At 40.5% G+C, this 26,500-nt stretch overlaps 1 protein-coding gene across 1 annotated transcript; it reads left to right on the top strand.

The window, feature by feature from the left end:
• The first annotated feature begins 9,578 nt into the window (after positions 1-9,578).
• LOC141642653 (putative NAD(P)H dehydrogenase (quinone) FQR1-like 1) lies at positions 9,579-23,500 on the top strand. The gene is made up of 4 exons (XM_074451510.1): positions 9,579-9,752; positions 22,453-22,546; positions 22,653-22,915; positions 23,040-23,500. The coding sequence occupies exons 1-4, from the start codon at positions 9,730-9,732 to the stop codon at positions 23,269-23,271; spliced, it is 612 nt and encodes a 203-aa protein (XP_074307611.1). The 5' UTR covers positions 9,579-9,729; the 3' UTR covers positions 23,272-23,500.
• The last annotated feature ends 3,000 nt before the right edge of the window (positions 23,501-26,500 follow it).

The raw sequence follows: 26,500 nt of genomic DNA, 5'->3' as shown, positions 1-26,500 counted from the left end.
GTGGGAGTTTGTTGGAGCTTGTGTCCTCCGGTTAGTGCGGATAACGTCATTGCACATGCACTTGTACGGACAAGTGGGAGCTTGTTGGGGTTGGTGTCCTTAACAATTAGTGCAAGGACTTATAAACCTCTAAAAGGATCAAAGGGCATACTTTGGTATTATTATCAGCTGATCCACGTTTATCAATAACGGTTGGCTTGCTAGATAAGTTTGACGTTATTGTCATACGGATGGCGGTGATCAACTGGTCCCTAAAAGTCACACCTATAGGATACGTTTGAGAGACGTGACAAGATGAAAATACTTGTCATGTAGATGCCAAGATTGACTAACCAGTTAGTCCGAGTTATTTGACTAGTAATTAGTCAAATATGTGATGTTGAGATATTATATTTAATACGGATTAAATATCATGGGCTAAGCGAATTAACCGATTAATTCGTAAAATTAAATATAAACGATTTATATTTAATTAAATGTATATTGAATATAACTATACAATACTGTTTTTGTCGGACACGAATTAATAATTCAGCTAACCCGTATTATTAGCTGATGCCTTAATTTCCGATAACCGATAACAGTTTATAATCAAACCACGTCATATACATTTGGAATTTAATGAACCGGACCACGAGTTAAAACCAAGAGGAAGTGGAAGCCCACTTCCCTTGTGTGGGTCTCGGTTTTGCCGAGTGAGAGGGATCAAAAGGGAGAGCTTCTCCTCCCTTCTGACCTAATCATCATTTGAAACAAATATTAGGGTTTTGAAGAGCATTCTCCTCTGAAAAACCTGAGATCTCTCATCTCGAAAAAACACACATCAGTTCTCCCAATATTGCAAAGCAATCGGAGAACACCATCTAGCACAAGGGCATATCTCGGACAAGGTCTTGGGTGCAACAATTAGGAGGGAATCTGGTTTGATTTCTGTTCTTTACGCCGTGCATCAAAGGACCCGAGGTTGATTTCTATACATTAATCATTTCATTATGTTTTTCGTTTTATGACTATAAATTGCATGTTTAAATTTACGTTATAGTCCTGCAATTAAAGGGTAGTATACGGATATTAACCCACATGAACATTAAATACAAGTTTGGAATCCATCCTTGGACCCGAGAAGCTTGTCTTGATGTTCTATCTTGATCCATGTAGCGGGAGTGAGCTCCAATCTCCATCTTTAGTCTTCTTTTGAAAAATACAATAAATAAAATTTACATAATAAACCTATTTATTACATTCTAATTTCAAAACCCAAAAGTAAAGAAAAATAAAGGAGATTCAAGATCTCATAATTACATAAAAATTATGTTTCCTTCATTACGAAAACATAATTAACTAAGGCCACACTAAGTATTACAAATTACAACCGATTGCAAAACAAAAATACGTAAATAAATTCATTCAACAAAAATAAAATGCATCAACTAAAAATAAATTAAACATACATGACACAATTCCTTAATTATGTTGATTAATTTTATCCAAACCACCTATTTAAATCAAATTAAGTGACAATTCCTCAATTAATCACATTAATTTCAATCTTAATTCATATTAAACTTATAATATGAATTCAATCCGTTAAAATTTTAAACTGCTTTAAAATAATTAGTTATCATTTAATTATGAACCGCTTCACAATAATTAATTTGCCAAAACAAAACAAAAATTTCTTTAAAATTTATCTTGGTAAAAACCGAAACAACCAAAATAAATAAATAAAACTATCTCGGTTTTACAGCTTAAACCGAAAAAAAACAAATTTTTTTTTTTATAATCTGTCCAGCACGTGAACAGTAACAGAAACGAAAAAAAAAAAAAATTTTTTCTTGCTCGGCTGATTAAACCCTAAAACCAAAAAAAAAAACGATTTTTTTTCTTTTTGACAAAAACAGCCGCAAGCAATGGAAGAAAAATTGAAAAATTGTTTTAAATTTGCTATTAACAAGATTGGCATATACAACTTATAATTTATATACATATTCAAACTAGATTATTCAAATATAACATGTTAAAAGAATATCTAAATCATGATATAACCGATTATCATAATTGATTTGAACTTTTGTTAAATTAAGTTATATGCCAAAAACAGCAAAAACAATTCATCAATCCGACAAAACGATTTCCATTTACATCTCGATTTATAAAATCGAAACATCTACAAATTATCATAATTATTATCTTAACCGATTAAAACAACAATATGAAAATCAAATGGATATAAAACAACAACAAAAACGCTGCAACACGGCTAAATTTTTTTTTTCTCGACATAAAAAAAACCAGCCGTGCCAAATTTTTTTTTTATCCGAAACCCTAAATTGTTTACAAACAATTTTATGAAAATCATCAAAATTAAAATTCGTGGCCTTGGCTCCGATACCACTTGTGGAATTTATCTGTATGCATCCCTTTAATTTAAGGACTATAACGAATTTATAAGATGATGAAAGCTAGTCATAAAATTAAATTGCATAAACAATATTGTAAAAGATTAAGAAATAACCTTTGGTCCTAGCAAAAACGGCCTAAGAACAATATCAAAGTTGATATTTGCCTATCAGTTGCACCCAAGACGATATGAGAAATGCCCTTTAATTTTGCTAGAATCGATCCAAAAATCACTGATTAATTTTTAGGTTTTTTTGTGTTCTTCCGATGAGAGGAGGCAAGAATTGGGAAAAGAATTAGGTTAAGAAAATTCCCTCATCTCCCCTTATAACAACCGAGTATATGGAGAAATAGGGTGGATTTTCTTTTCCATAATTTCGGCCCAATTTACCGAAATTAAGAGAGTTATTTCTCTTATTTTCGGTTATTCCAAAAATGTATAAAATGTGTAAATTGTCATCTAGTGAGGATCGAACCCATGACCTCTTGGTTTGAGTACCCTCACTATTACCACTATGACACATTCATCTTGTTGATATTAAATATAACCGATTACATTTAATTACGAATTAACAGATTAATTCGTCCAAGCTAACATTACATACATTTAATTAAATATAACTTATTATATTCAATTTACGAATTGACAGTTAATTCGTCTCAACTAATATTATTTAATCTTCATTAAATAATTGTCTCATCAACACATTGACTAACTGTTTAGTCATATAAGGCATCAATGTGATTATATTTCTATAACCACATCTCTCAAACACATCCTATAGGTGTGACCTTTAGGGACCAGTTGATCACCGCCATCTGTACGATAATAACGTCAAACTTTCTAGCAAGCCAACCGTTATTAGGTAATCGTTAATCAACTGATTAAAATACGAAGTATACTCTTGTGAACCTGTAAGAGATTTACAAATGTTATCACACTAATTTGTGGTGACGATGGTGATGTTATTGTTACTGGTATTTGATTGTGGAGCCATTGTCGGAAGATGTTCTTCACCCCTGTGTTCGCCCCTTGTGGCTCCCGTCACAAGGGGGATGTGAATATTAATGATCTGTGTTCGCTCATTGCGATGAGTGGGTCTTAGGTGGCAAGGTTGTGGTCTCCCACTGGCGGTGTTGGTTACCCATTGTGATGGGAACAAATGGATACTATGTGGTTCGAGTGGTGGAGCTCGGTAATCGTTGGTTTGAATTGTACTTTTATGTTGAGATGCTTTATTCTACTGTTCTTATATCCTGTTACTGACTTGTGTGGTTTGGTTGTTGTGTTTCTTCTCTTTGTCTGTGTCTGCGGTGATCCATTTAATATTGCCAGCAAATGGTGAGCAGTGACACTTTTCAGGTTGCTGTCTCGTTATAGCTGCTGAGTTTGAGAGGTTGCATGACACAGAGTTGGCTTTGGTCGATAGTAGTTTCACCAGTTATATTTTATTATAGTTGTCATAGTTTAGTTCTTCTTCTTTTGTTTCCGCTGTAAGTTGTAAAATATTATTGATTGTTCTGTGATGGTCTATATGATATAATTATCTCAGAAAACCAAGATGGTAACCCTCTTACTTATTGGAGAAGGTCTTTCTAAGGTTCTTTGGTAAGTGGGGGTGTTACAGCCACTACTAGCTGTCTAATTTAATCTCTTGCTTGATGTCGGGGTTTGCCTCTTCACTAACTTGAGATAACAATGCCTTTGTTCAAGTCAACCTATATGAGACCGTTTATATGCAACAATTCTTACTTTCACTGATCTCAATCATCCTACTTATATTTGCAAATTATCAAAAGCTAATTACGGTTTGAAACAGGCTCTTCGCGCCTTATATAACACTTTAAAATCATGTTTTGTTGTCTTTTGGTTTCCAAAACTCTCTTTCCGACTCCTCTTTATTTATTTTCAATAAATCTCCTTCAACAATTTATTTACTTTTATATGTCGATGATAAATTATCATGATTCCGGCCTGTCTTTTACTGAAAAATTTATTCAAACACTTTCTTTAAAAGACCTTGGAGCGTTATCCTATTTTTTTGGTGTTGCCAAACTCTAATGGTTTACGCCTCACCCAAACTAAGTAGTTTTATGATATTTTAATAAAGTTTAATATGGTCGAAGCCAATCCCTCATTATCTATGATGGAGACCTCACCGTCTCAAACCAAATCAGACGGGTCCCCTTACTGCAACCCAACCGGATATAGGTCCCTTGTCGAAACCTTACAATACTTGTCTATCACTCGTCTAGATATTGCTTATTCCGTCAACATGCTTTCTCTGTTTATATGGGCCCAAACTTATCTTCACTGGCTCGTTGTCAAGAGGTTGATGCATTACGTTGGTGTTACGCTTCATGTCGGTCTTCAACTTTTTCGTCACATGCCGCTCTGTCTTCATGCTTATTATGATGCAGATTGGGCTGGTGACATCATGCTCTCTCCACCAACAGTTTTAATACCTACCTAGGCCGAAATCCTATTTCTTGGACTTCATGGAAACCGCGTGCTCTTGTTCTCTCTTTAACCGAGGCCGAATTTTACGACGTTGCTGAAGCCACGACGGAGCTCAACTAGCTTTCTCCCTTATTAATGAAAATGTTTTGTCAAATGGTCAAAACACAATTCAAAACCTGTGTTAAAATAATTCAGAGTGGTAACCGTACGTAATTGTTATCTGGACCGATGCAGCATTATTGTTAAGAAAATGGAACTTTATTTCAAACTAACAATGTTGATACACCACAACAAAATGGTCAGGTCGAGAGAAAACACAATCATATACTTGTAAAAGCATGGGCATTACTTTTTCGGAGGGGGGGGGGGGGGGGGTTACCTATCCATTTTTGGGGTGAAGTGCATATTGACTGCAACATATTTAATTAATCGGACACCTACAGCTTTGCTAGACTGGAAGACACTGTATGAAATTCTATATCATAAAAAACCCATACTCGATAATTTGAAAATCTTAGGATGTCTATGTTATATCCATAATAAAGACAAATCACGAGACAAATTTGGGGAACGGGGGAAATGGTGTATTTTTATCGGTTACCCTCATAGCAAAAAGGGATGAAAGGTGTACGATTTAAAAGAAAAAACGAGTTTTTGTGTCACGAGATGTAATTTTTTACGAGCATACTCGAAGGGGATATTGATGATACTAGTGCATACGATGATGGAAAAAAGGGATGGAATGTGTTCGATTCTAGTGCATACGATTATATACCCCAAGTTGTGAGGGGGAGTGATGAACCAGAAGAACTATGTGTCGAGGCTGAAGTGGACATTGATTATACTCGTGTGTCGGGAAATTCCATGGACAATACACCAAATGAAAATGAAGTGGGTAATGATGAGTTGGAGATTAACGAAGTAATGAGGGAAGAACAAATAAATGAAATACCAAATGAGGAAAGACTTGGGAGAGGAGCTCGAGAGAAGTTCGAGCCAATATGGAAAAAAAATTATTATTGCAAATCAAGGAGGATAATTACCCCTATTATCGATGCACATCACGCACAAACGAAATCCTCGAAATCAGGTACGCGTTACCAACTAATCAATTATGTTATTACCGATTGTTTTTCACCATCTCACAGGGCATTGTTGGCGAAAATTGATGAAAACCGAGAGCCCAATTATTATCATGAGGCTGCGAAAAATCAATTATGGCGAGAAGCGATGAGCAAGGAAATCGATGCATTGGAAAAGAATGGAACTTGGAGAATAGTTACATTACCCGAAGGGAAGAAACCCATTGGATGTAAATGGTTTTACAAATTAAATATCAAGCCAAAGGAACCGTGGAGAGATATAAAGCGAGACTTGTAGCGCAAGGGTTTACTCAAGTAGAAGGGATAGACTTTCTCGAAACCTATGCGCCGGTGGCAAAAATGACTAGTGTACGGTGTACGCTAGCAGTTGCGGTTATCAAGGGTTGGTTTATTGAGCAATTGGACGTGAATAATGCGTTTTACATGGAGATCTCGATGAAGAAGTGTACATGAAAATCCGCAAGGATTCGAAAGAAAATGAGAAAATAACGTGTGCGATTTGTGGACTGAAACAAGCATCCCGAAATCGGTTTGCAAAGTTGATCGTGTCGATGAAGAATTACGGTGTTGGCCGACTACTCATTGTTCACATTTAATCGGAATGGAATACTCATTGGAGTGTTGGTATATGTAGATGATATGAAAGTAGTTGGCAACGATAAGAAAGCTTGTGCGGCTTTCAAAGCATTTCTCGACATGAGCTTTGGCATCAAAGACATGGGGCGACTCAAGTATTTCTTGGGAATAGAAGTGGCACACGGAGTAGATGGGCTGTTCCTCAATCAACGAAAATACGCAATGAGCATTGTCGAAGAAACTGGAATGGAAGGGGCAAAGACAGCTTACACACATATTCAACAACGACACAATTTGGTTTTGGCGAAGGGGTACGTGTTGAAAGACATTATGAAGTATCGTAGATTAGTTGGAAGGTTGGTGTACTTAACTGTCACTAGGCCCGACCTCGTTTATGCAGTCCATATATTATCGCAATTTGTGAATGAGCCAAGAAAATAACATTAGGAAGCGGCTTTGAGAGTAGTTCGTTTTGTCAAGCGGAATCCAAGTAAAGGTATTACATTGAAAAAAAATCAGATTTGCAGGTTAGAGGATATTCAGATTCGGACTATGCTAGTTGTCCATTGACTAGAAGGTCCCTGAGTGGGTATTTTGTCTCGCTAGGAGGATCACCAATCTCGTGGTGGGCGAAAAAGAAAATGACCATTGCAAAATCGACAGCCGAAGCCGAATACCGAGCAATGGGAGCGGCTACTAGTGAATTGATATGGATAAAAGCCTTCCTTGCATCGTTGGGAATTTTTCACGTAAAACCAATGCATTTGTATTGCGATAACTAGGCTGCAATACATATAGCAAAGAACCCGGTTATCCATGATCGAACGAAGCCTATTGAGATAGATTTTCACTTTGTTCGCCAACATTTGGTTTCGAACATCATCAATACGTTTCATATTCGGAGTAAAGAGCATATAGCAGCCCTATTTACTAAGGCGCTTGAAGGTGAGATGTATGACCATTTACTTTTCAAGTTGGGACTCGATTTACCAAGTGCTCCAACTTGAGGAGGAGTGTAAGAATAATATCCTTCTGATATTACATATTATTCCTTGTATATAATTTGATGTATCTTAGGTAATATATATGCTTCATTAGGAAATAAGCTAGGAGGATAAAAGATTACGACCTTGCAGTTGTAGTATATATGTAACATATGTTGCCCTTGCTGAATATGAATGATATTCCAATCGTTTCCATCATCTAGAATTTCACAATTTACAAAGGGTAACCGAACAACACCTTAAGAAAATTAAACAAATTACTGTTATAGACTTATAGGGGAGTACATATTTTTTAAAAAAAAGATCGAAAATAAAATATTTTAAACCGTATATTTAATCGGGATTTTTGGTGAAAGATATCTAACATTTAAATAACTTTGCGCTCAAATAACCAATCATTATTTTTCTAGCTAAAAGTACATGAAGTTTATATTTAATCGGGTAAGAGAGAGGAATATAAGAAGAAAGTGGTGGAGGAGCACTAAGACCTGGAGTGTGACTAGATTTAAGGATCTCAACAATCCTGAGATAGAAGAGTCAGCTAGAAACAACTCTAGTAAGGAAGAAATTTGGTGGGAAAAACCTAGAAACGGTTTCCTAAAGCTAAATTTTGACGGATCGAGAATAGAAGGTAATAAAGCTGCTTTAGGATATTCTGTAAGAGATCATAATGGTAAAGTCGTTTTGCTGGGAGCAAAAAAATGCGGATCCAACAGTATCCTAGTTGCGGAAGCTTTCGCTATAAAAGAAGGTATTTTAGCAGCTAAATACTTAGGAATCTCAAAGTTAATTGTGGAGGGTGATAATTTATGTGTTATTAACTCGATTCGAGGTACTTGGCAAATTTCTTGGGAAATTTCTAGTATTATCAAGGATGTGAAATTAGACCTTAATTTTTCGATGAAGTGATAATTAAACATTGCTTTCGTGAAGCCAACAAGGTTGCTGACTTCATGGCTTCTATTGGACATTCATGTCCAACTCTTTCGAGGTGGTTTGATAGCCGGTGGCTTCAACTTACCTCCCTCATTGGAAAGGATGAGATAGGTTGGTCCTATCCTAGATGATCAACCTAGTTTTTTTACCTAATAAAAGAAAAAAAAAAGTGGTGGAGGATTAATGATTGAAGAATTTCACACACACACATTATTGGTGACTTGGTTTGACAATAAAAAAAAGGTTTTTTTGATAACTACTACCTTTGTATTACATGGTTTTAAGAACTACTACCAAAATAATTTTCGTTTAAAAACTATTACCTGTAAGTTTAATTTTTTTTAAACACAATACCAAATCTCATCCAAACCCAATAAAATACAATTTTAACCATTTATTTTTGAATTTCCATCTTAAGTTGTAAGCTTTATCCCTTTAACACTACCAATACTGCCGTTTGCCAATCATTTTGGAGCAAAATCAGTTTAAATTAGTTTCATCTAATTCACCTATCTAACGTAATTAAGGTAAAAAAAGTTGCTTAAAATTCATCAAATTAACTAGTTTAAGGGATAAAATTAACAACTTATGATGAAAATTCAAAAATAAATGGTTGAGATTGTGTTTTATTGGGTTTGGATGAGATTTGGTAGTGTTTTTAAAAAAAATCAAACTTATTGGTAGTAGTTTTTAAGCGAAAATTATTTTGGTAGTAGTTTTTAAAACAAGGTAATACAAAGGTAGTACTTATCAAAAAGCCCTAAAAAAAAGGGTAGCCCTATTTCCACGGGACCAATAAACTGCTCCACTGGATTTGTTGTGATTTGGACTATAATGCCCCTAACTTTGTTTAGGTTACTTGAAGTGCAAAAGGGTATAATAGGGAAGTACCATATAAATCCAATGGCTCCATACATAATGGTCGTGGCATTATGGGGACCCTAAAAAAAGGAAAAGAAATAGGAAAATATACGAGGTTAAAAGACGGCTGAAGTAGGTGAGTACAGAAGTACAGTACACTGTTTCCTGGCCAATCTAAGAGATTCTGGAGTCTGGAGTACTAATAGGAAACAAAATCACAAATCATTTTTATGCACCAATCAACATTTATTTATTTTTGGTACATACAAAATCAACATTTATGGAGTATTTATTTGCCACTTTCTAAGCTTTTCTGGCACAAGTACAATTCTTTTGCTAACTTCATTCTAACGTTAATTCAACACAACAAATTCAAAATCTCTCTGAAATGGCTACCAAAGTTTACATTGTGTAAGCCCTCTCCTTTACTTCATACTTCACTCCTTCACCTATTTCATTTGATCGTATGCATTTTTTTAAAAATCCGATCACATATTTTGAAAAACGTATAGATTCACTAAAAAAATGTTACGGGGAAGTATTAATTACTTGTTCAGTTTCTTAGTTTGATTTTATTTTTTTCAATTTTCAAGTATCAATTGGGTTTTGATTATTGATCATAACAGCTTGTTGGCAATTTCACGACCAATAAGCGAACTCCCTCCATCTCAATCATTTGTTTGCCTTTGATTAAAATTGTCCCCACAAAGACTAAGAAAAAAGCAAACAAATGATTGGGATGAAGGGAGTATTAAATTTAATTTGTAATTGAACTTTACCATGTACGGAATACTATTATTTCGGTATTTTAAAGAGATTTTTGGGTTAATTCCTTGATTTATGTGTTAATTTTTGGGTACTTGGATTACTCCTCAGTCCTCCTACTAGAGTCTTGTGGTTACTACACCGGGTGGCTCTATCTCAATCTCCATTTGGACAATGATAGGGTGCCACTGGGTGATACTAAATTTAATTTTTTATATACAAGTTTAGAACAATAGTCAAGTCAGACATTCTTTTTTCTTCTGAAATAAACACTGTTCTTTTCAGGGGCTGACCCAGGGGGGCCCGGGGGGGCAGGTGCACCCCAAGACATTTCGGAAATAAATATTTTTAAGTATCTAAACAAGACAAAGAGTTGTCATGGCATAATTGGTAGTACCCTGGACTATTATCCAAGGGATATGTGGTTCGATTCCTGCTAACAACACACAAGTTTGTGTTTTTTTTTTGGGCCGTAGCCCATGTAATTTATCTGCTATTTCAAATATATGTGAAAAAATTGCTTGATGTAGGGTTCGAACCACAGACCTTTGGATGACTTACGAAGTCTTAAACCACTGAACCACTTACATTTGTTGTTAAATTTAGTATTAAAGTCTATTATATTCTATAAATAAGAGATTATTTTTACATATATTTAGAATTTAACGTATTTTAGAGAAAACATTATTTTTTTGAAAAAACATATCTATAGGACAAATTTTTTTTTTTTTCATTCTTTTACTTATATAATACTTCATCCGTCGTCTAGGTCAATTGTTGTCCTTTAATTTTGGCACAAAGATCAAGGAAAGAGAAAGGGTCTAATTATAAGATAACAAGTTGACCAAATTAAGGTTGAAATATCAAATTGCTCATTAAGTTCATTTTTAAAATAAAAAGGACAATCATTAACTGAGAACTCCAAATGGAATAGGACAACAAATGACCAGGATGGAGGGAGTAGCTAATTTAGGAAAAAAAAAATTCAAAATATAAAAAATTTGTCTTAAACACGCATAAATAACGCGTCAAAAAAATTTTAGTGCCCCCGACACTAAATTCCTAGGTCCGCCACTGGTTCTTTTCCTTTATTGCAAGTTTTAGGAGTTGCAGATTTAGATTCCTGAATCTCGAACACAATTCTTCGAGATTTTGCCGTTAGCTGATAGAGTAATGTGTTCTAATTGAAATTGTGGATGATTGGCATAGTATAACCTCGCTCCACCTCCATCTTGTTTATATTGTCCTCTTTTGACTTTGATATTAAACTTTTACTAGTAATATAATTGAAATTGTGGATGATTGGCATATTACGTGTCCTCTTTCTGTCCAATCACAGTGTTAGTTTAGAGACTAGAACTCTGAATGAATTGATGCCACATCATACATATAATGGAGAGGCAGGAAATTTTTGTTATCATCCTGTTATTACTTTTGACTTCATGGACAGTTTCTTGCCTTCTATTTGTTGTGAATGTTTAAAAGTTGGGAGGTTTCGTCGTATGTTTCTTTCTCCGAATTGATGTCTAACCAAACCGATAATAATACTGAAAAATCAACATCATGCTCTTGAGCTAGTGATTTTTACAGTTCTAGTATTTATTTCAGCATACTCTCTAGTATAAGGGTATATCCGCATCAAAAGTATGCTCTCTCAGAGAAGATGGTAATAAACTATACTCTCTCCGTTTCAATCATTGTTTTCCTTTGATTAAAATATACCTCACAAAGAATAAAAAGAGTAAACAAATGATTGAGACGGAGAAAATATTTTGTAAAAAAAAAAGCCATTCAATTAGGCTGAAGCATAAGCAACATATGTGTCTTTCTTAGATCATAAAGTGGTGGATCGTTTGTGACACTGTTGAGTATGGTGAGCAGCAACTGATTAATGTAATTTAAGGATTGAATGTGCAATGAAATAAAGAAAGAAAAAGACAAGCAAAAATGGGTGACACGAGAGATTTTTGGTGACGCGGAAAACCCGGTGTGGGAACAACCGCGGGGGGAGTCGGAATCCCGCCAACTTTGCACTATAATCGATGTAAAAATGCCCAAGTAAGGAAATACAATGGTTTATGCTGTCAAAATAATTATCGACAATAGCTGATGGATTCTCTAGAGTGGATTATTGCTTGATGATCTCGTGAATGCCTTTGTACGTTGCTTTGCCCTTGCTTTTATAGCTGTTCAAGACGAAATCTAGGGTTTGAAAGTTGCTTCTGCTTCTGTTGCGGAATATCAGGTCAACATGCTGCAAAGTAGGGGTTTGTTAATTGACTGGGTCTTTTACTCTTTCTCACGTGTGGGCTTCTTTCCTTTGGGCCATGTTGTGTTTGTTCTTTATTTAATCCAGCGGTCCATAATTTGCCACCTCAATGATCCATCTATCCTTCCCTTTACCAATCGTTGTGTGCCACGTTGTCCTTGACTCGTCTCCCTTTTCCTCAGTAAAACAGTGCCACGTGCAAAGGATAAAATTCAATTTTTATCCCTAACAATTGCCCCCAAATTTCCGTCTCAAATACTTTTTAGGCGGGAATTTCAGTTGCGATGCTGAAAACTGATGAAGTTCTAGCAGTTACCTTGGCTTCTTCAACTTCCTCCACTTAATGTCTCTCAACCGCCCATTAACTCCCACTTGCCCTCAAACTCTCCTTTATTTAACTCCCTCGGTATCCTCCCTCCCTCTATTTTCTCACCTTCCCATCACTATCAATCATCTTCATCTTCTTTGCTCTTAAACCCACCTTTCTGCCGGCTGCTACTCTTCAGGTATTTTATTTCCCACTCGTTTCTTTCATTTCTTTGCACATAATGTCACAAAAATCCGTTTCTTCGACTTCGGATCCGGTGATGCCGTCTGACGACTTTCTCTCCGGCGGCGTCCTTTCCGACAAACACTCTTGTGATTCCGATTTTACCTCTGAGGATCTTGATCACATCAAGAAAACCTTTGGTTTCTCTGATGATGTGGTGTTCCACATTCCGACTCTCGGCCAGAAGGCAGACTCAGTGAGGGAAGGGTGGATTTGCTTGTATGAGTACGCCTTTCGTCTGGGTCTGCGATTTCCTTTCCCCCCCTTGGTTCAAGAGTATCTGAATTTGAATCAGCTGGCCATTTGCCAAGTGGCCCCATACACTTGGCGGATCTTGCTTGCGATTGATGCCATGAATAACCGTTTTGGTTACGAGATTGGTCTCTCGGACCTTGCACACTTGTTCTCGGTTAGGTCCCTTGCTCGGGGTCAAGTGACCATTCGGGTTCGAGACGGGGAGAAGAATTGCATCATCTTTCCCGTGACGCCGGATGACAGCAAGTGGTTCTCCCGCTTTATTTTCGTGAAAATTGACACCCTTCCTGCTCCGACTGACTATATTGTCAGTGTTTGGCGATCAACAGACGGTACTTGCATGCCTTTATTCTTGTGTATTTTCCTTGATGCTCATATTTCCTTACTTGGTTTTTTGTGCAGGTTTGTGCCCCTTGCCCTTGTCTCCTGACAAAGCTGCTGATGCTGAGAAGGAGGCTGCTGATGCCAAGAAAGAGGCTGCTGATGCTAAGGAGAGGGCTGCTGATGCTGAAAGGCTCACTTCAGAGGTGGAGAAACGTGCTTCTGATGCAGAAAACCGTGCTGCCCAGATTCAGGAGGAGAGGGTTTCTGAGGTGCAGGAGTTGAAAAGGACTCTGGTGGATGCCTTGTCTTATCTTTGCTTTGGAAACAAAGATTGACCGTATAAAGATGTTCCGGAAGGGGAGCATTCGGCACCGGGATTTAGGAGTCAAGAGGGGAGGCTTGCTGCTACTTTTCCGGATGGTGCGAATCGGACGTCTTTGTCTGGCTTGGTGGAGCACAGTGCATTCTGGATGATCCTGGTCTTTGAGGAAGAGGTGAACTCCCCTGCTCCTGATGCTCAGACAACTGCTTCTGACGCTATGGAGCACATTGTCGTAGATTAGTATTTCTCTGCACCTAAAAAACTTGTGCTATGCTTAGTTAGTTTTTGGCCCTACGGGGCATAACATCTTTATTTTGAACATTTTATGTACTTATGGTGCAGTTACGGTGCCGGGCGTACTTTGCTTTATGACTTAAGTATTTCCTACTTAGTTATCTTTTTGTGTCGTACCGTTTCCGGTGCTTTGATTTGTGCATGCACGTCGTTTGTTTGGCCATCGCTGATAGATTGCTGGCTAAGGGGTCTAGTATGCCCACTCGTCCAGAGGAGCCAGGCTTGCGTGGGTGCTAATGCATCGCGGGAGGCTGGTTGTCCCGGTTGTACGTGCTTAGCCACGGACACACGCCTTCGTAGTAAATACAAGCTCTGCGCGATTAGTTTTGCATTTTATTTCCTTGGCTTACTTGAAAAAATGTTGGTTTTGCAATTTAAAGCATGTTAGAAAAAATGTTAGAGAAAAAGATATGGGCAAGGTTTTAGAACCGAAAATGCTTTGGATTTCAAAAATAACGTTTTTAGAGCCGTAAAACATTCGGACTCGGGAGATATCTAGACCCGGGGAAATATAAAAAATAGAAAGATATTTTAGAAGCGAGAAAAGTATTTTACGAGCGAGAAATATTTTAGAAGCGAGAAAAATATCTTTCGAGCCGAAAAAACATGTAAGGCAATGTCTAGAACCTGGCTGGGCTGTATCTGGTAGGCTGAGTACCCGGTTGCTGACCTTGCTGGTGGCTTTAAATAAAATATTTTTTCAAGTGGGTGATATTCCAGGATCTGGGAACCATTTGCCCTTCCATAGTCATGAGTCGGTAGGCTCCATTTCCAACTGTGCTTTCTACTTGGTATGGCCCCTCCCGGTTGTAAGCAAATTTCCCCTTCTTTGGTTCTTGGTATTCTGGAAGACTTTCCTTAGGACCAGATCTCCCACCTGCAGGGTTCTTACTTTTACGTTCTTGTTGTAGCTTTTAGCCACGATCTGTCGGTAGGAAGCCATCCCGATCCGGGCGCCGGTTCTCGAGTTCATCTATCGTGTCCAGTGCTTGCCATTTCCACCGGTTCCGATCTTCGTGATGCATCCATATCGTGGTTGGGACCACGACTTGAGATGGGATGATCGCTTCACTCCGAACACCAGTGAAGGGGTTTGCCTGTTGCAACCTTTGGTGTGGTTCTGTCGGCCCGAGAGAACCGGAGATAGCTCTTCCCCCATTTGCCCCCAATCTCCTCTAGTTTCTTTTTCGGTTTTCAATGATAATCTTATTCTTTGGATTCACTTGTCCGTTGGATTGGGGGTTCCTGGGAGTAGATTTACGTAACGAGATATTCCACCTAGCACAAAAAGCTTGATCTTATTTCCAATGAATTGGGACCCATTATCACATATAATTTCGGATGGAATGCCAAACCTCGCATATATGATATTGCGTTTAATGAAAGATATCACCTGGGTTTCTGTAACCTGGGAGGATGATTCTGCTTCTATCCATTTGGAGAAGTAGTCCGTCATGGCGAGCATGTAGACTTTGTTTCCTGGTGCTCGGGTAATGGTCCCACGATGTCCATTCCCATTTCATGAAAGGCCATGGTGAGATAACCTGGTGCGAGGCTCTGTTGGCCGGTGACTAACATGAGCGTGCCTCTGGCAAGCGTCGCATCTTTTTGCGAATTCCATGGCATCTTTGCGCATTGTGGGCCGAAGTATCCTTGCCTCGGTGCCTTGTTGGACAAAGCTTCGCCCCGCATGGTTTCCACATTCTCCACTTTGTGGATAGCATGCAAAAGCGACTGAGACTCTTCCCGATCCAGGCATCTGAGGTAGGGTCCAGCGTGGGATTTTCTGAAAAGAACATTATCGATTAGTAGGAATCTGGATGCTTTCATTTTAAAGCCCCTTACCTCCTTTTTATCTGCTGGTAGGATGTCATTCTCAACCGATCCGGTAGGGCTTCCTCCGATCTGGGGTACTTTCTTCACTGCTTGGTCTTTGCACACTTTTTCTGCTCGCTTCTGCTGAGATTTTAGTGTTCTTTGGCTCCGGACGTGGACAATTGGTATCGTGGAGACAGTTCTGTTTTGAAGGTTGCCCCCGGGGTGGCTAGTGCGTCTACGCATTCGTGCTCCTCGCTCCCCCGGGGATTTGCTTGATGTTGAATGTGACAAATTTGACTTTCAGCTCTTTTGCTACATCTAAGTATGCCATCATCCTGGGGTCCCCGGCCTCATAGCGATCATTCACATGGTTAACTATAAGCTTAGAATCACCGCAAACCTGAAGGTGTCGATTTTGAGATCCGAGCCGCCTTCGGACCCGGGATTAGTGCCTCGTATTCGCCGTTGTTTGTGGCTTTGAATTCACATCGTACGGCCTGGACTATGAGGTCTCCTTGGGGTGATTTGAGGACCAGCCCTACTCCTGCTCCTTTGGCATTTGAGGCTCCGTCCACATGTAACTCCCACACCTGTTCTCCTTTGTCTTCTTCCGTTCGGGATGTCTGTTCGGCCCGGGTCCGGAGTCTTTGGCGAAAGTCGGACACAAAGTCCGCGAGCACGAGACTTTATGGTCATGTACGGGTTCAAACTTCAAATCGTATCCGCTCAAGTGCACGGACCATTTAGCCATTCGTCCTGACAATTCTGGTTTTCTCATGATAGTTTTAAGAGGATAATTAGTTACCACGAAATTGTATGAGATTCAAAGTAAGGACGCATTTATAGGATGCGATGGCGAGTGCAAGGACAAGTTTTTCTAGTGATGTGTACCTGGTCTCTGCTGAAAGCGAGACTTACGATGTAGTATACCGGATCTTGTGATCCTTCCCGCTCTCGCACTAGCACCGCACCGATCGTGCTTCATACATGGATCGAGATATATAGGCAGTGGCTCTCCGGCTCGGTTTCGACGGGAGAGGCGGGTCTTTGAGATAATGTTTCGACTCTGAAATGCTTTTTCGTGGTCGTCCGTCCATTCAAATTTTTGGCTTTTCCCGAGTATATCATAGAATAACTGCATCTGTCCGAGGATCGGATATGAATCGGTTTAAGGCCGCCACTCTTCCATCAGTGCGCTGGACGTCTTTTGGTTTCTGCGGTGACTCCAGTGCGGGATTGCTCTTATTTGCTCGGTCTTTGGCCTCTATTCCTCTCTGGGTCACCATGTACCCTAAGAACTTTCCACTGGATACTCCGAAGGTGCACTTCGTAGGATTCAGCTTCATTTGGTACTTCCTGAGGGTATTGAAAGTTTCTTCCAGTCTTTGGTGGTCTTTGTGAAGCTTGCTTCGATTTGACGACCATATCGTCTATATACACTTCCATAGTTTTGCCTATTTGTTCTTTAAACATCATGTTTACCGACCTCGATAGGTGGATCCTGCATTTTTCAGGTCAAAAGGCATGACATTATAACAATAGATACCTCTCTCGGATCGAATCTTTGTCTTTTCCTGGTCACTGGGATGCATCTTTATCTCGGTTATATCCGCTCCAGGCATCCAGGAATGTCGGCATCTCGTGGCTGCGGTAGCATCTACCATGGCGTCTATGTGTGGTAGAGGGAAGGGATCCTTTGGGCAAGCTTTGTTTAAGTCCGTGAAATCGACGCAGACCCTCCACTTGCCATTCTTCTTTGGGACTACTACCACATTAGACAACCACTCTGGGTATTTTACTTCACGGATCTTTCCAGCAGCGAGCAGGTTGTCTACCTCTTGATTTATGACCTGGTTTCTTTCGAAGCAAACTTTCTTCTTTTACTCTTTGCGGGTTTATAGCTTGGATCCACACTTAGCTTGTGAGTTATCACATTTGGGTCTATCCCTATCATGTCGTCGTGTGACCAAGCAAAGCAATCTATGTTAGTTCTCAACAACCGAACGAGTTCTTCACGAATCTTACCTCTACATTCGGATCCAATGAGAACGATTCGCTCACGGGTGCGGCGAATCCGGGATGACTTCGTCTAGTTACTCGAGGTTCAATGTACTCGTCCCGGATGCGCTACTGGCTCAGAATTGCTATGCGGGTGCACCTGTTGTTGGCTTCAGAGCCACCTTGTAGCAATCCTTAGCTTCTTCCTGGTCCCCACGTATTTCTTGCACCCCCCAAGGTGTTGGAAACTTCAGGCATTGGTGGTACGTCGAGGGAATTGCTTTCATCTCGTGGATCCAGGGCCTGCCAAGGATTACATTGTAAGTAGAGGGCCCATCAATAACCAAATATCTTACCTGTTTGTTTATGCCTCCGGCGTAGGTTGGGATGATGATTTCTCCTAAGGAGTGCTTTGTTTCGCCACTGAAACCAACCAAGGAACCGCCTTCTTTGCTAGATCTTTTTCGGTGAATCCCATTCCTTTGAGTGTTTCCATCATGATCAAGTTGACGGAGCTTCCAAAGATCCACCAGGATCTTCTTTACCTTGCAATTTCCTATGGGAAGCGTGATGATTAGAGCGTCGTGGTGCTTTTTGGAGTAGATCCTGCGTCTGTTTCGTCGAAGGTGACGACGGCGGTTCGATGGTTAACCTGCAGAGCTTTAAGTCTGTCTCCTTTAGCCCTGGCTGCGTGCCTCTTAGCTGCCGAGTAAGTCAGCCCACACAACTCCGATCCACCTGTAATGACATTCACAATTCTAGAGCAAAGGGGAGGAGGAGAGGGCAGAACCTGATCCGCTGAATTTACTCTCGTTGTGTTTCTGGGGAGGAGGTGATCCAGGTTTCCTTGGTCGTAGTGGAATTTGACTTCCTTTCTGAGGGAGTGGCATTCATCGGTGTTGTGAGTGTTCTTTTAGTGGAATTCACACTTTTTGCCTGTGTCTCTGCTGCTGGGGTTTCCTTCTGGAAGTTTTGGCCATCTGACTCTGCGTCCTAGCTCCTTCAAGGCTTTGAATAATCCTGCAAGATTGGTAGTGAAGCCATACTCACTTACTTTCGGAGGCAGATCTGCTTCTGACTTTCCTTCTGTGCCGCCAGAAATTTTATTCACGTTCCTGCTGTAGGGTTTGGATCTTTCGCTTTTTTTCTCTGTAGGAGCCTTTCTGGATACTGGGTCTGAATCGTAAGTGCTTCTCACAGGTGCAGCGTCTTCCTCCCGGCCTCTCATGACAGCGATTGCCTTCGACTGCACCTCCTCAAAGGTAGTGCATGGATGCATGGTTAACTCCTTGTATAACTGTGAGTCCTGGTGCAGCCCTCGGCGGAAGGCTTGTATAGCGGTTGCTATATCGCACCTCGGAATTGACACCTTTTCTTTGTTGAACCGGTTCAAGAAATCACGGGTGGATTCCTCAAATCCTTGCACCACGGTAGGTGAGGTCGCCGATGCGCTTCTCGGCTTTCTGCTGCCGGCAAAACTGGTTGAAGGCATTGACCAGTCGGCGAAGGCTGGATATGCTCTTGTTCGGTAATCAAGACGAACCACTGCGCAGGTCGCTCCCCGATGTGTTGATCCAAAACCTTTGCACATGCAAACTTCCTTTAGAGATCCGATTGCGGTTATCACCATCATTTTACGCTTGTAGTGGTTGATATGGTCAAGTGGATCCGAGGTCCCCGTCATAGAGTGTCATAGCTGGCGGCACACATCCTTTAGGAACACCGATTAGAGCTATGTCATCCACGAAAGGTGAGTCTGCGTAGCTATCTTTGGTCGCTTTCTCCAACGGACGGACTCTACGCCGGTATCCTATACATTAGTTCCCTCGGCTCCTGGTATTCTTTGCTCCAGGGAATTACCCGCTCTCTCTGCAAGAGGGTTAGAAACAAAGGAAGGAACCAAAGGCGGTGTACCTCCTTGCCGGGTGCTCCGGAAAATTGGCACGATGCTAGGTGGTCAGTTCTTACCTTGCCGCATCGATTATGGATCCAGTGCCATCCTGGTGTCTGTTTGTACTCCTCCGATCCAGGCTCCACTAGTGAACCGGGCTGCAGGATGGAATTCTTTGTGTTGGAGACAGTCCAGGCCGCCATCCTGGTGTCTCGGTGTGCGGGGTACCGAAAAAGGTGGAAGGTCGATCCGAAGGGGTGCTAAATAAAGCGTTACATTGTTGTCTGCTGCCGCAGACTAGGTGGATTATCAAATGACAAACATCCCAATCCTCTTGGCTCGATTGGTTCGCTAGGCGCCACTCCTGCAAGATCCACTGGTAACTAGTTCGATGGGATTGGACGACCCGATCCTCCACCGCCGTTCTAGCTGAGTCTCGATGCTTGATCTTTGGTTTGGGACTGCCGTCACGATTTGAGCCATCATACTCGGTTGTCTTTCCTCGGATCTTCAACGGCCGACGCGAATGTCCATCCCCCGAATCATCACCTGCGTCGGATCAAGCGGCGGAGACCCTCGCCGGAGAACTTCTGCGCTGAACTTTCTGGGTCGGGCTTCGAATCTTTGTTTCGCCTCCTCTGCTTTGGGGCGCTCTCTCTTTGGATTTGGGTATTTGGATGCACTGTTGCCTTGGGAATCTGCGGTGGTTTCGAGGTGGGGCATGGCTCGGTCGACATCTTGGCGAGGATCATTTGGTTTGGATGCGGGGATGCACTGTGAGTCTGCGAGATGCGAAGTAACTCTGCTGCGGAAGATAGGGTGACATACTCTTCTTTGGAAGGATTCTGGCTGGTTCCAGACATTGTGATGGCTGGTTCGGTTTTGCGAGGCTTGGCTATAGAAAGTGATCACTATGCCCCACGGTGGGCGCCAAACTGTTTTGGTAAAAATTTACCGAGTTATTAATTTAATTGGTGAGTGATAGTGATTGATCTACGGCCGATAATATTGGATTATGACGAATTTAAGGATTGAATGTGCAATGAAATAAAGAAAGAAAAAGACAAGCAAAAATGGGTGACACGAGAGATTTTTGGTGACGCGGAAAACCCGGTGTGGGAACAACCGCGGGGGGAGTCGGAATCCCGCCAACTTTGCACTATAATCGATGTAAAAATGCCCAAGTAAGGAAATACAATGGTTTATGCTGTCAAAATAATTATCGACAATAGCTGATGGATTCTCTAGAGTGGATTATTGCTTGATGATCTCGTGAATGCCTTTGTACGTTGCTTTGCCCTTGCTTTTATAGCTGTTCAAGACGAAATCTAGGGTTTGAAAGTTGCTTCTGCTTCTGTTGCGGAATATCAGGTCAACATGCTGCAAAGTAGGGGTTTGTTAATTGACTGGGTCTTTTACTCTTTCTCACGTGTGGGCTTCTTTCCTTTGGGCCATGTTGTGTTTGTTCTTTATTTAATCCAGCGGTCCATAATTTGCCACCTCAATGATCCATCTATCCTTCCCTTTACCAATCGTTGTGTGCCACGTTGTCCTTGACTTGTCTCCCTTTTCCTCAATAAAACAGTGCCACGTGCAAAGGATAAAATTCAATTTTTATCCCTAACAGCAATTTTCATTAGTCATACTATTAGCAGCCGATTAGTCTTGACTATTGAATCCACATAGTGGTAACGTTGTACATATTTGACGCCTTTTGAAGTGTATTTGATGCTGTATTTTGTGTCCCCTTATGATAGCCAGAGAAGCTTCGACACTTCACCAGACACGACACCTGACACGTCTGGGATACTGCACAGTACGACACGACTCCCAACACTTTTGCACAGTGATAGTCAGAAGTATTTCAAGGAAGATAAAGGAGAGAGAGCGAGAAAAGATGAAGAAATAACGTAGGGAAAAGTGGAAAGGATTAAAGAAGAGAGAGAAATGTGGGGAAATGTTAAAATATAAAAGAAGAGAGAGGCGACAGTGCATATTTAATCTATTAATCTATTTTCTTTCCCCATAAAATTACTCACATGCATTTGAAAACTGAAAAGTTGGACTTTTGAAATAAATTTGTCCTTTCCCATGTAAAAAAAAATGATATTAATAAACTATATTTACTATTTATTTGTAAGCTTTTAATTTCGAAGTGTCGTATCGGTGTCTCTAAAGTCGGTCAAGACACTTGTTTGACCGCATCCCCGTGTCACTTAAAATTTAGAATCACGTGTCTGACACTCCGATACGCGTGGGATACGACACTTATCTGCCGAGTCTGAGTAACACAGATTATAGCATATTCCTGGTTTTAACTGATATGTCTGATTTCATGAAAATCTTGGTTGATGTCCAATTGAAATTTCATGAATGGTTTGAAGTGTCCAAAGAAAGTTGGAATTAATTTAAGTTTAGAGAACTGAAGCAATATTTTCTTCCCTTATTTTCTAAAATCATCCCATTTGTTCCCGGGCTAGTACGTGCGATTCTGATTAGCACAGAAGGCAGATTATCCAGGTTGCTTGTTGCTTATTGCAGTAGAAGAGAATTTACAAAGTATTACTCCGTACTTTTTAAGACACAAGTACTTTTAATTCGGCTTAGGGCATAATTCTTGTGCAGTTACTATTCCATGTATGGGCATGTTGAGAAATTAGCAGAGGAGATACAGAAAGGAGCATCTTCTGTTGAAGGTGTTGAAGCAAAACTCTGGCAGGTATGTAATTTGGTTTATCTACCATGTCAAACCTCTTGAAGTATATTCCTAGCTAAGAAGTTTAGAGAACGATGAATTGACAAAAATTACATGGATAAACCTTAAGGTTCCAGAAACACTAAATGATGAAGTGCTTGGGAAAATGAGTGCGCCACCAAAGAGTGATGTCCCAATTATATCACCCAACGAGCTGGCTGAGGGAGATGGGTTCCTATTTGGCTTCCCAACAAGATTTGGAATGATGGCCGCTCAATTTAAAGCCTTTATGGATGCCACTGGAGGGCTGTGGAGAACTCAACAGCTTGCAGGAAAGCCTGCCGGCATCTTTTACAGCACCGGCTCTCAAGGTGGCGGACAAGAGACTACCCCGTGAGTTCTTTTCTTCAACTTTACTGGTTTGATATGTTTCTGGCTGTTACTTGAGCTCTATGTTCATGGTTTGAATTGATGTGGCTTAGTTTATAATATAAAGTTGTTTGATATGAGAATGTAGGTTGACGGCCATCACCCAACTTACCCATCACGGGATGATCTTTGTGCCAGTTGGATACACGTTTGGAGCAGGCATGTTTGAGATGGACAACGTGAAAGGAGGAACCCCTTATGGTGCGGGAACATTCGCGGGGGATGGATCAAGGCAACCTACAGAGCTTGAACTTGAACAAGCCTTCCACCAAGGCAAGTACTTTGCTGCAATTGCTAAGAAGCTAAAGGTAGCTGCTTAGAAGAATTCGGCACAAAACCACTGGATTTGTGTCATATAAATGGATTTGTGTCATATATTTCCTACATTACTATTTACTATGCGCCTCTCGCTCTTAAAATTATATTCCGTACTTAGTACTTGGAGTTTGATTTGTGATGTACTCGTAAGAAACTATTAATGGACGTACTCCACAATATTTAGGTTTGGTACGTATCAATACAATATAAGGGAAAAGCAATTTCAACATGCGATCTATGGTTCACACTAGTCAGTAGAGAAATTTGGGCCTCTGTGACGGACCATGTTGTCTTTGAGGTCTGTGCCAGTGCCCAGTAAGATGCTACAGCCTACAGGCAAAGTCACGATCTTCGCACAAGATGGCTACTTGTTTTGGCTTGGGTCAAAAAATACAAGTTCAATGATTTCTTATCGAATTTTTTTTAGAGTTTTAGTGCTACTTCCTCCATCCCGGTTAATTGTTATCCTTTGGTTTTGGCACAAAGAACAAGGAAAGGGAAAGATGCCAATTATAAGATGACAACTAGATCAAATTAAATGTGAAAGATCAAATTGACTGAAACATTCAAAAATTTAATAAGACGATAAATAACCGGAACATGGGGAGTATTTGCTAAATTATTTTACTCTTTGCCGTCCATTTGAAACTACTTGTTCCAAATGGGTCACGTCATCATTTTTATTATTTTTTTTGCAGTTTTTATGTAAAACTACTATTTTAAGTAACGGTTTTACGCTTTCCCCATTTCATGATTCCCTCACAATCGAGTAGCTACTGGGTTATTTGTTGGGTTGTGTTTTCTTAAGTAATAAGTTGCCATCATTGTATGCAAGCCGCTGCGCCATTGATTTATAAAAAAAAATGCGACACACCGTACCCATATTATTCATCTCTCGAAATTTGGATTGTGAATCATTATTTCAAACTCTTAATTTCAAATGAAATTCGAGTTCCCAAACGCTACCTTTAACAATTTTTTTTTTTTGACAACAAAAGGAGAATAGCTTAGAAAGTACCACCAGCGACAATGCAAACTACTCGACTAAGTAGCACCAGAACATCGACAACTAAATCTAGCACTACAAAGCCATACCTAAGGCATACATAGAAAATATTTAAACTTAAAATTACAGCATACAAATAAACTAGATCTGCGATGATAGGATAGATGGGGGCGGAGGAATAGCCACGAACAACCGATCCATCTTCACAAGCACACTTGACTTCCAGAATACATCGACGCAAGCAAGCATTAGAGTGACGAAGACAAGGTGTACTTCCGCTCTTGCAAAAAGAACGAAGAAAGACAAAGAGATGAGCGAGACAACAAAGTCTGCCATCGGCGGAGATAAAACTCCTACACCTTAGAAAACGAGCCCTGTGGCCAAACGACCAACACATCAAGGAAGCCACCATACAAAGAAGAGAGGCCAATGGTAGTCCATTAACTAACATCCAGTCAAAAGAGGCCATAAGCCGACATCCTCTGTCGAACCCCATCCACAACTTACTACTAAAAACCTCGTTGATGATTAAGGGACAGAACACCCATAAACAAAGGAAGGTTATTATTGAAAAAAATAGGAAATAACAGCAGCAATAAAAAAAGATGAACCATCAATTAGAAGCGGAAACCACCACATCCGATCCAACCAACAACACATCCAACACCCCGACTCCACCCTACCCAACACGCCTCTAACACAACAGGGGAATCCCAAGCTGCCATGATCTTACTCCGACAACAGAAAAACACGGCCACACCAAACAATCCACACCAGGTACAATCGGCCCAACAAAACCAACGAGATACCAAAAAAGCCAAAGAACAACCACCCCCCCCCCGAACCGTCGGCATGCAAAAAACAACCCCAGCCGAGAGGACAGCACAAGTGACCCAAAAACACCGGATAAGACACAACAATGATACCCGATTTACCAAACGACAACTCCCAGGACCACCGCCTTAAGAACAACAAGAACAAAACAGAAAGAACCAGACAGCTACTAGAGGAAAAGGACAAGGGATCGATAGGTGGGGGCAATGGGGGGATCACCATATCTGACCCAAAACACGACCATAAAGAAGACACCAAAGGAAAATACGGTTGAGCTATGCTCAACAACACAGACGGAGAACTAAACCAAGCAAACCAACACGGAGGTGGGGGGAATGAGGGGATCACCTCTGGGTTGGGAACCGGGACGACGGTGGCAAGACAAGGGGACGGCAGGCCGGGACCGACAGAGAGAGACCTTACCGGAAAAATCTAGGGGAATGGACAAATGGGTTACATGCAAGACTTCGACGACAGGACATGGGAACGGAAGATCGGACGATTAAGATCTACAGGGAGGGAGACCGTCGCCGCCGACTGACCACCAAAACAGAACCACCGGCCGTCACAGAAAGAGGAGAAAGATAGAAACAAGAAGACGGAAAAACAAAGAGAGAGGGAAGGGAATTCGCCGGAGTTAGGCTGAGGAAAAAGCCTAACTCCGGCGACGGGTAGGGAGAGATCAAGGGGGAGGTGAGTGCCTAGGGGAGGCGGCGGCTCAAGGAGGAGGATTAGGGTTTTGTGTTCTTTTTAGAAAGGGGGAAATTTAGAGAGAGAGAGAGAGACTGACGTAATTCAGAAGTTAGTACATCCCTTTAACAATTTAGGATGAAAAATTAAACAAGCTGTAGAGAATTGGATGCTAATGGAAATTGTATTGATATCTAAAGCAATTACAATATTTTGGTATATATACAAATAACAAAGGACTAACCCTAACCTAGATACCAAGATACAAATCTTTAGAATATAGGAAAGTACAATGTTAAGGAAAGACAATACAACAGCTGCCTATAATCAAATATACAAAAGACGGAAATAACGAGAATAAGGTAAGAGGTGATATTTAGGTAATATATTTAACACGCTCCCGCAAGATGGACGAGCCAAAGGCAAGACCAATCTTGGAGAGCAGAAAACGGTGACGAGAATGGAGAAGCGGCTTGGTAAGAACATCAGCCAATTGATCGAAACCAGAAATGTGTTGCACCCAGAGAGTGCCAAGTTGTACCCTTTCTCGAACAAAATGAAAAGCAAGTGCGACATGCTTCATACGACAGTGGAAAACAGGATTAGCCGAGTAATGTGTAGCGCTTAAATTATCACAAAAATTGATCGGAGGACCCGGAAGCATGAAACGAAGCTCAGTAAGGAGCGATTGAATCCACACT

Source organism: Silene latifolia, chromosome 2, assembly GCF_048544455.1.
Source record: "Silene latifolia isolate original U9 population chromosome 2, ASM4854445v1, whole genome shotgun sequence".
In the NCBI taxonomy this organism is placed as follows: domain Eukaryota; kingdom Viridiplantae; phylum Streptophyta; class Magnoliopsida; order Caryophyllales; family Caryophyllaceae; genus Silene; species Silene latifolia.
Note: the sequence above shows the minus strand (reverse complement) of the source record. Positions and strands in the feature narration are given on the sequence as shown.

Excerpts from the sequence above, each read along its gene's own strand:
- LOC141642653 (XM_074451510.1), top strand. The coding sequence starts at position 9,730 with ATGGCTACCAAAGTTTACATTGT. Across the intron at positions 9,753-22,452 it reads GCTACCAAAGTTTACATTGT|TTACTATTCCATGTATGGGC; the intron begins GTAAGCCCTCTC and ends ATTCTTGTGCAG. Across the intron at positions 22,547-22,652 it reads TTGAAGCAAAACTCTGGCAG|GTTCCAGAAACACTAAATGA; the intron begins GTATGTAATTTG and ends ATAAACCTTAAG.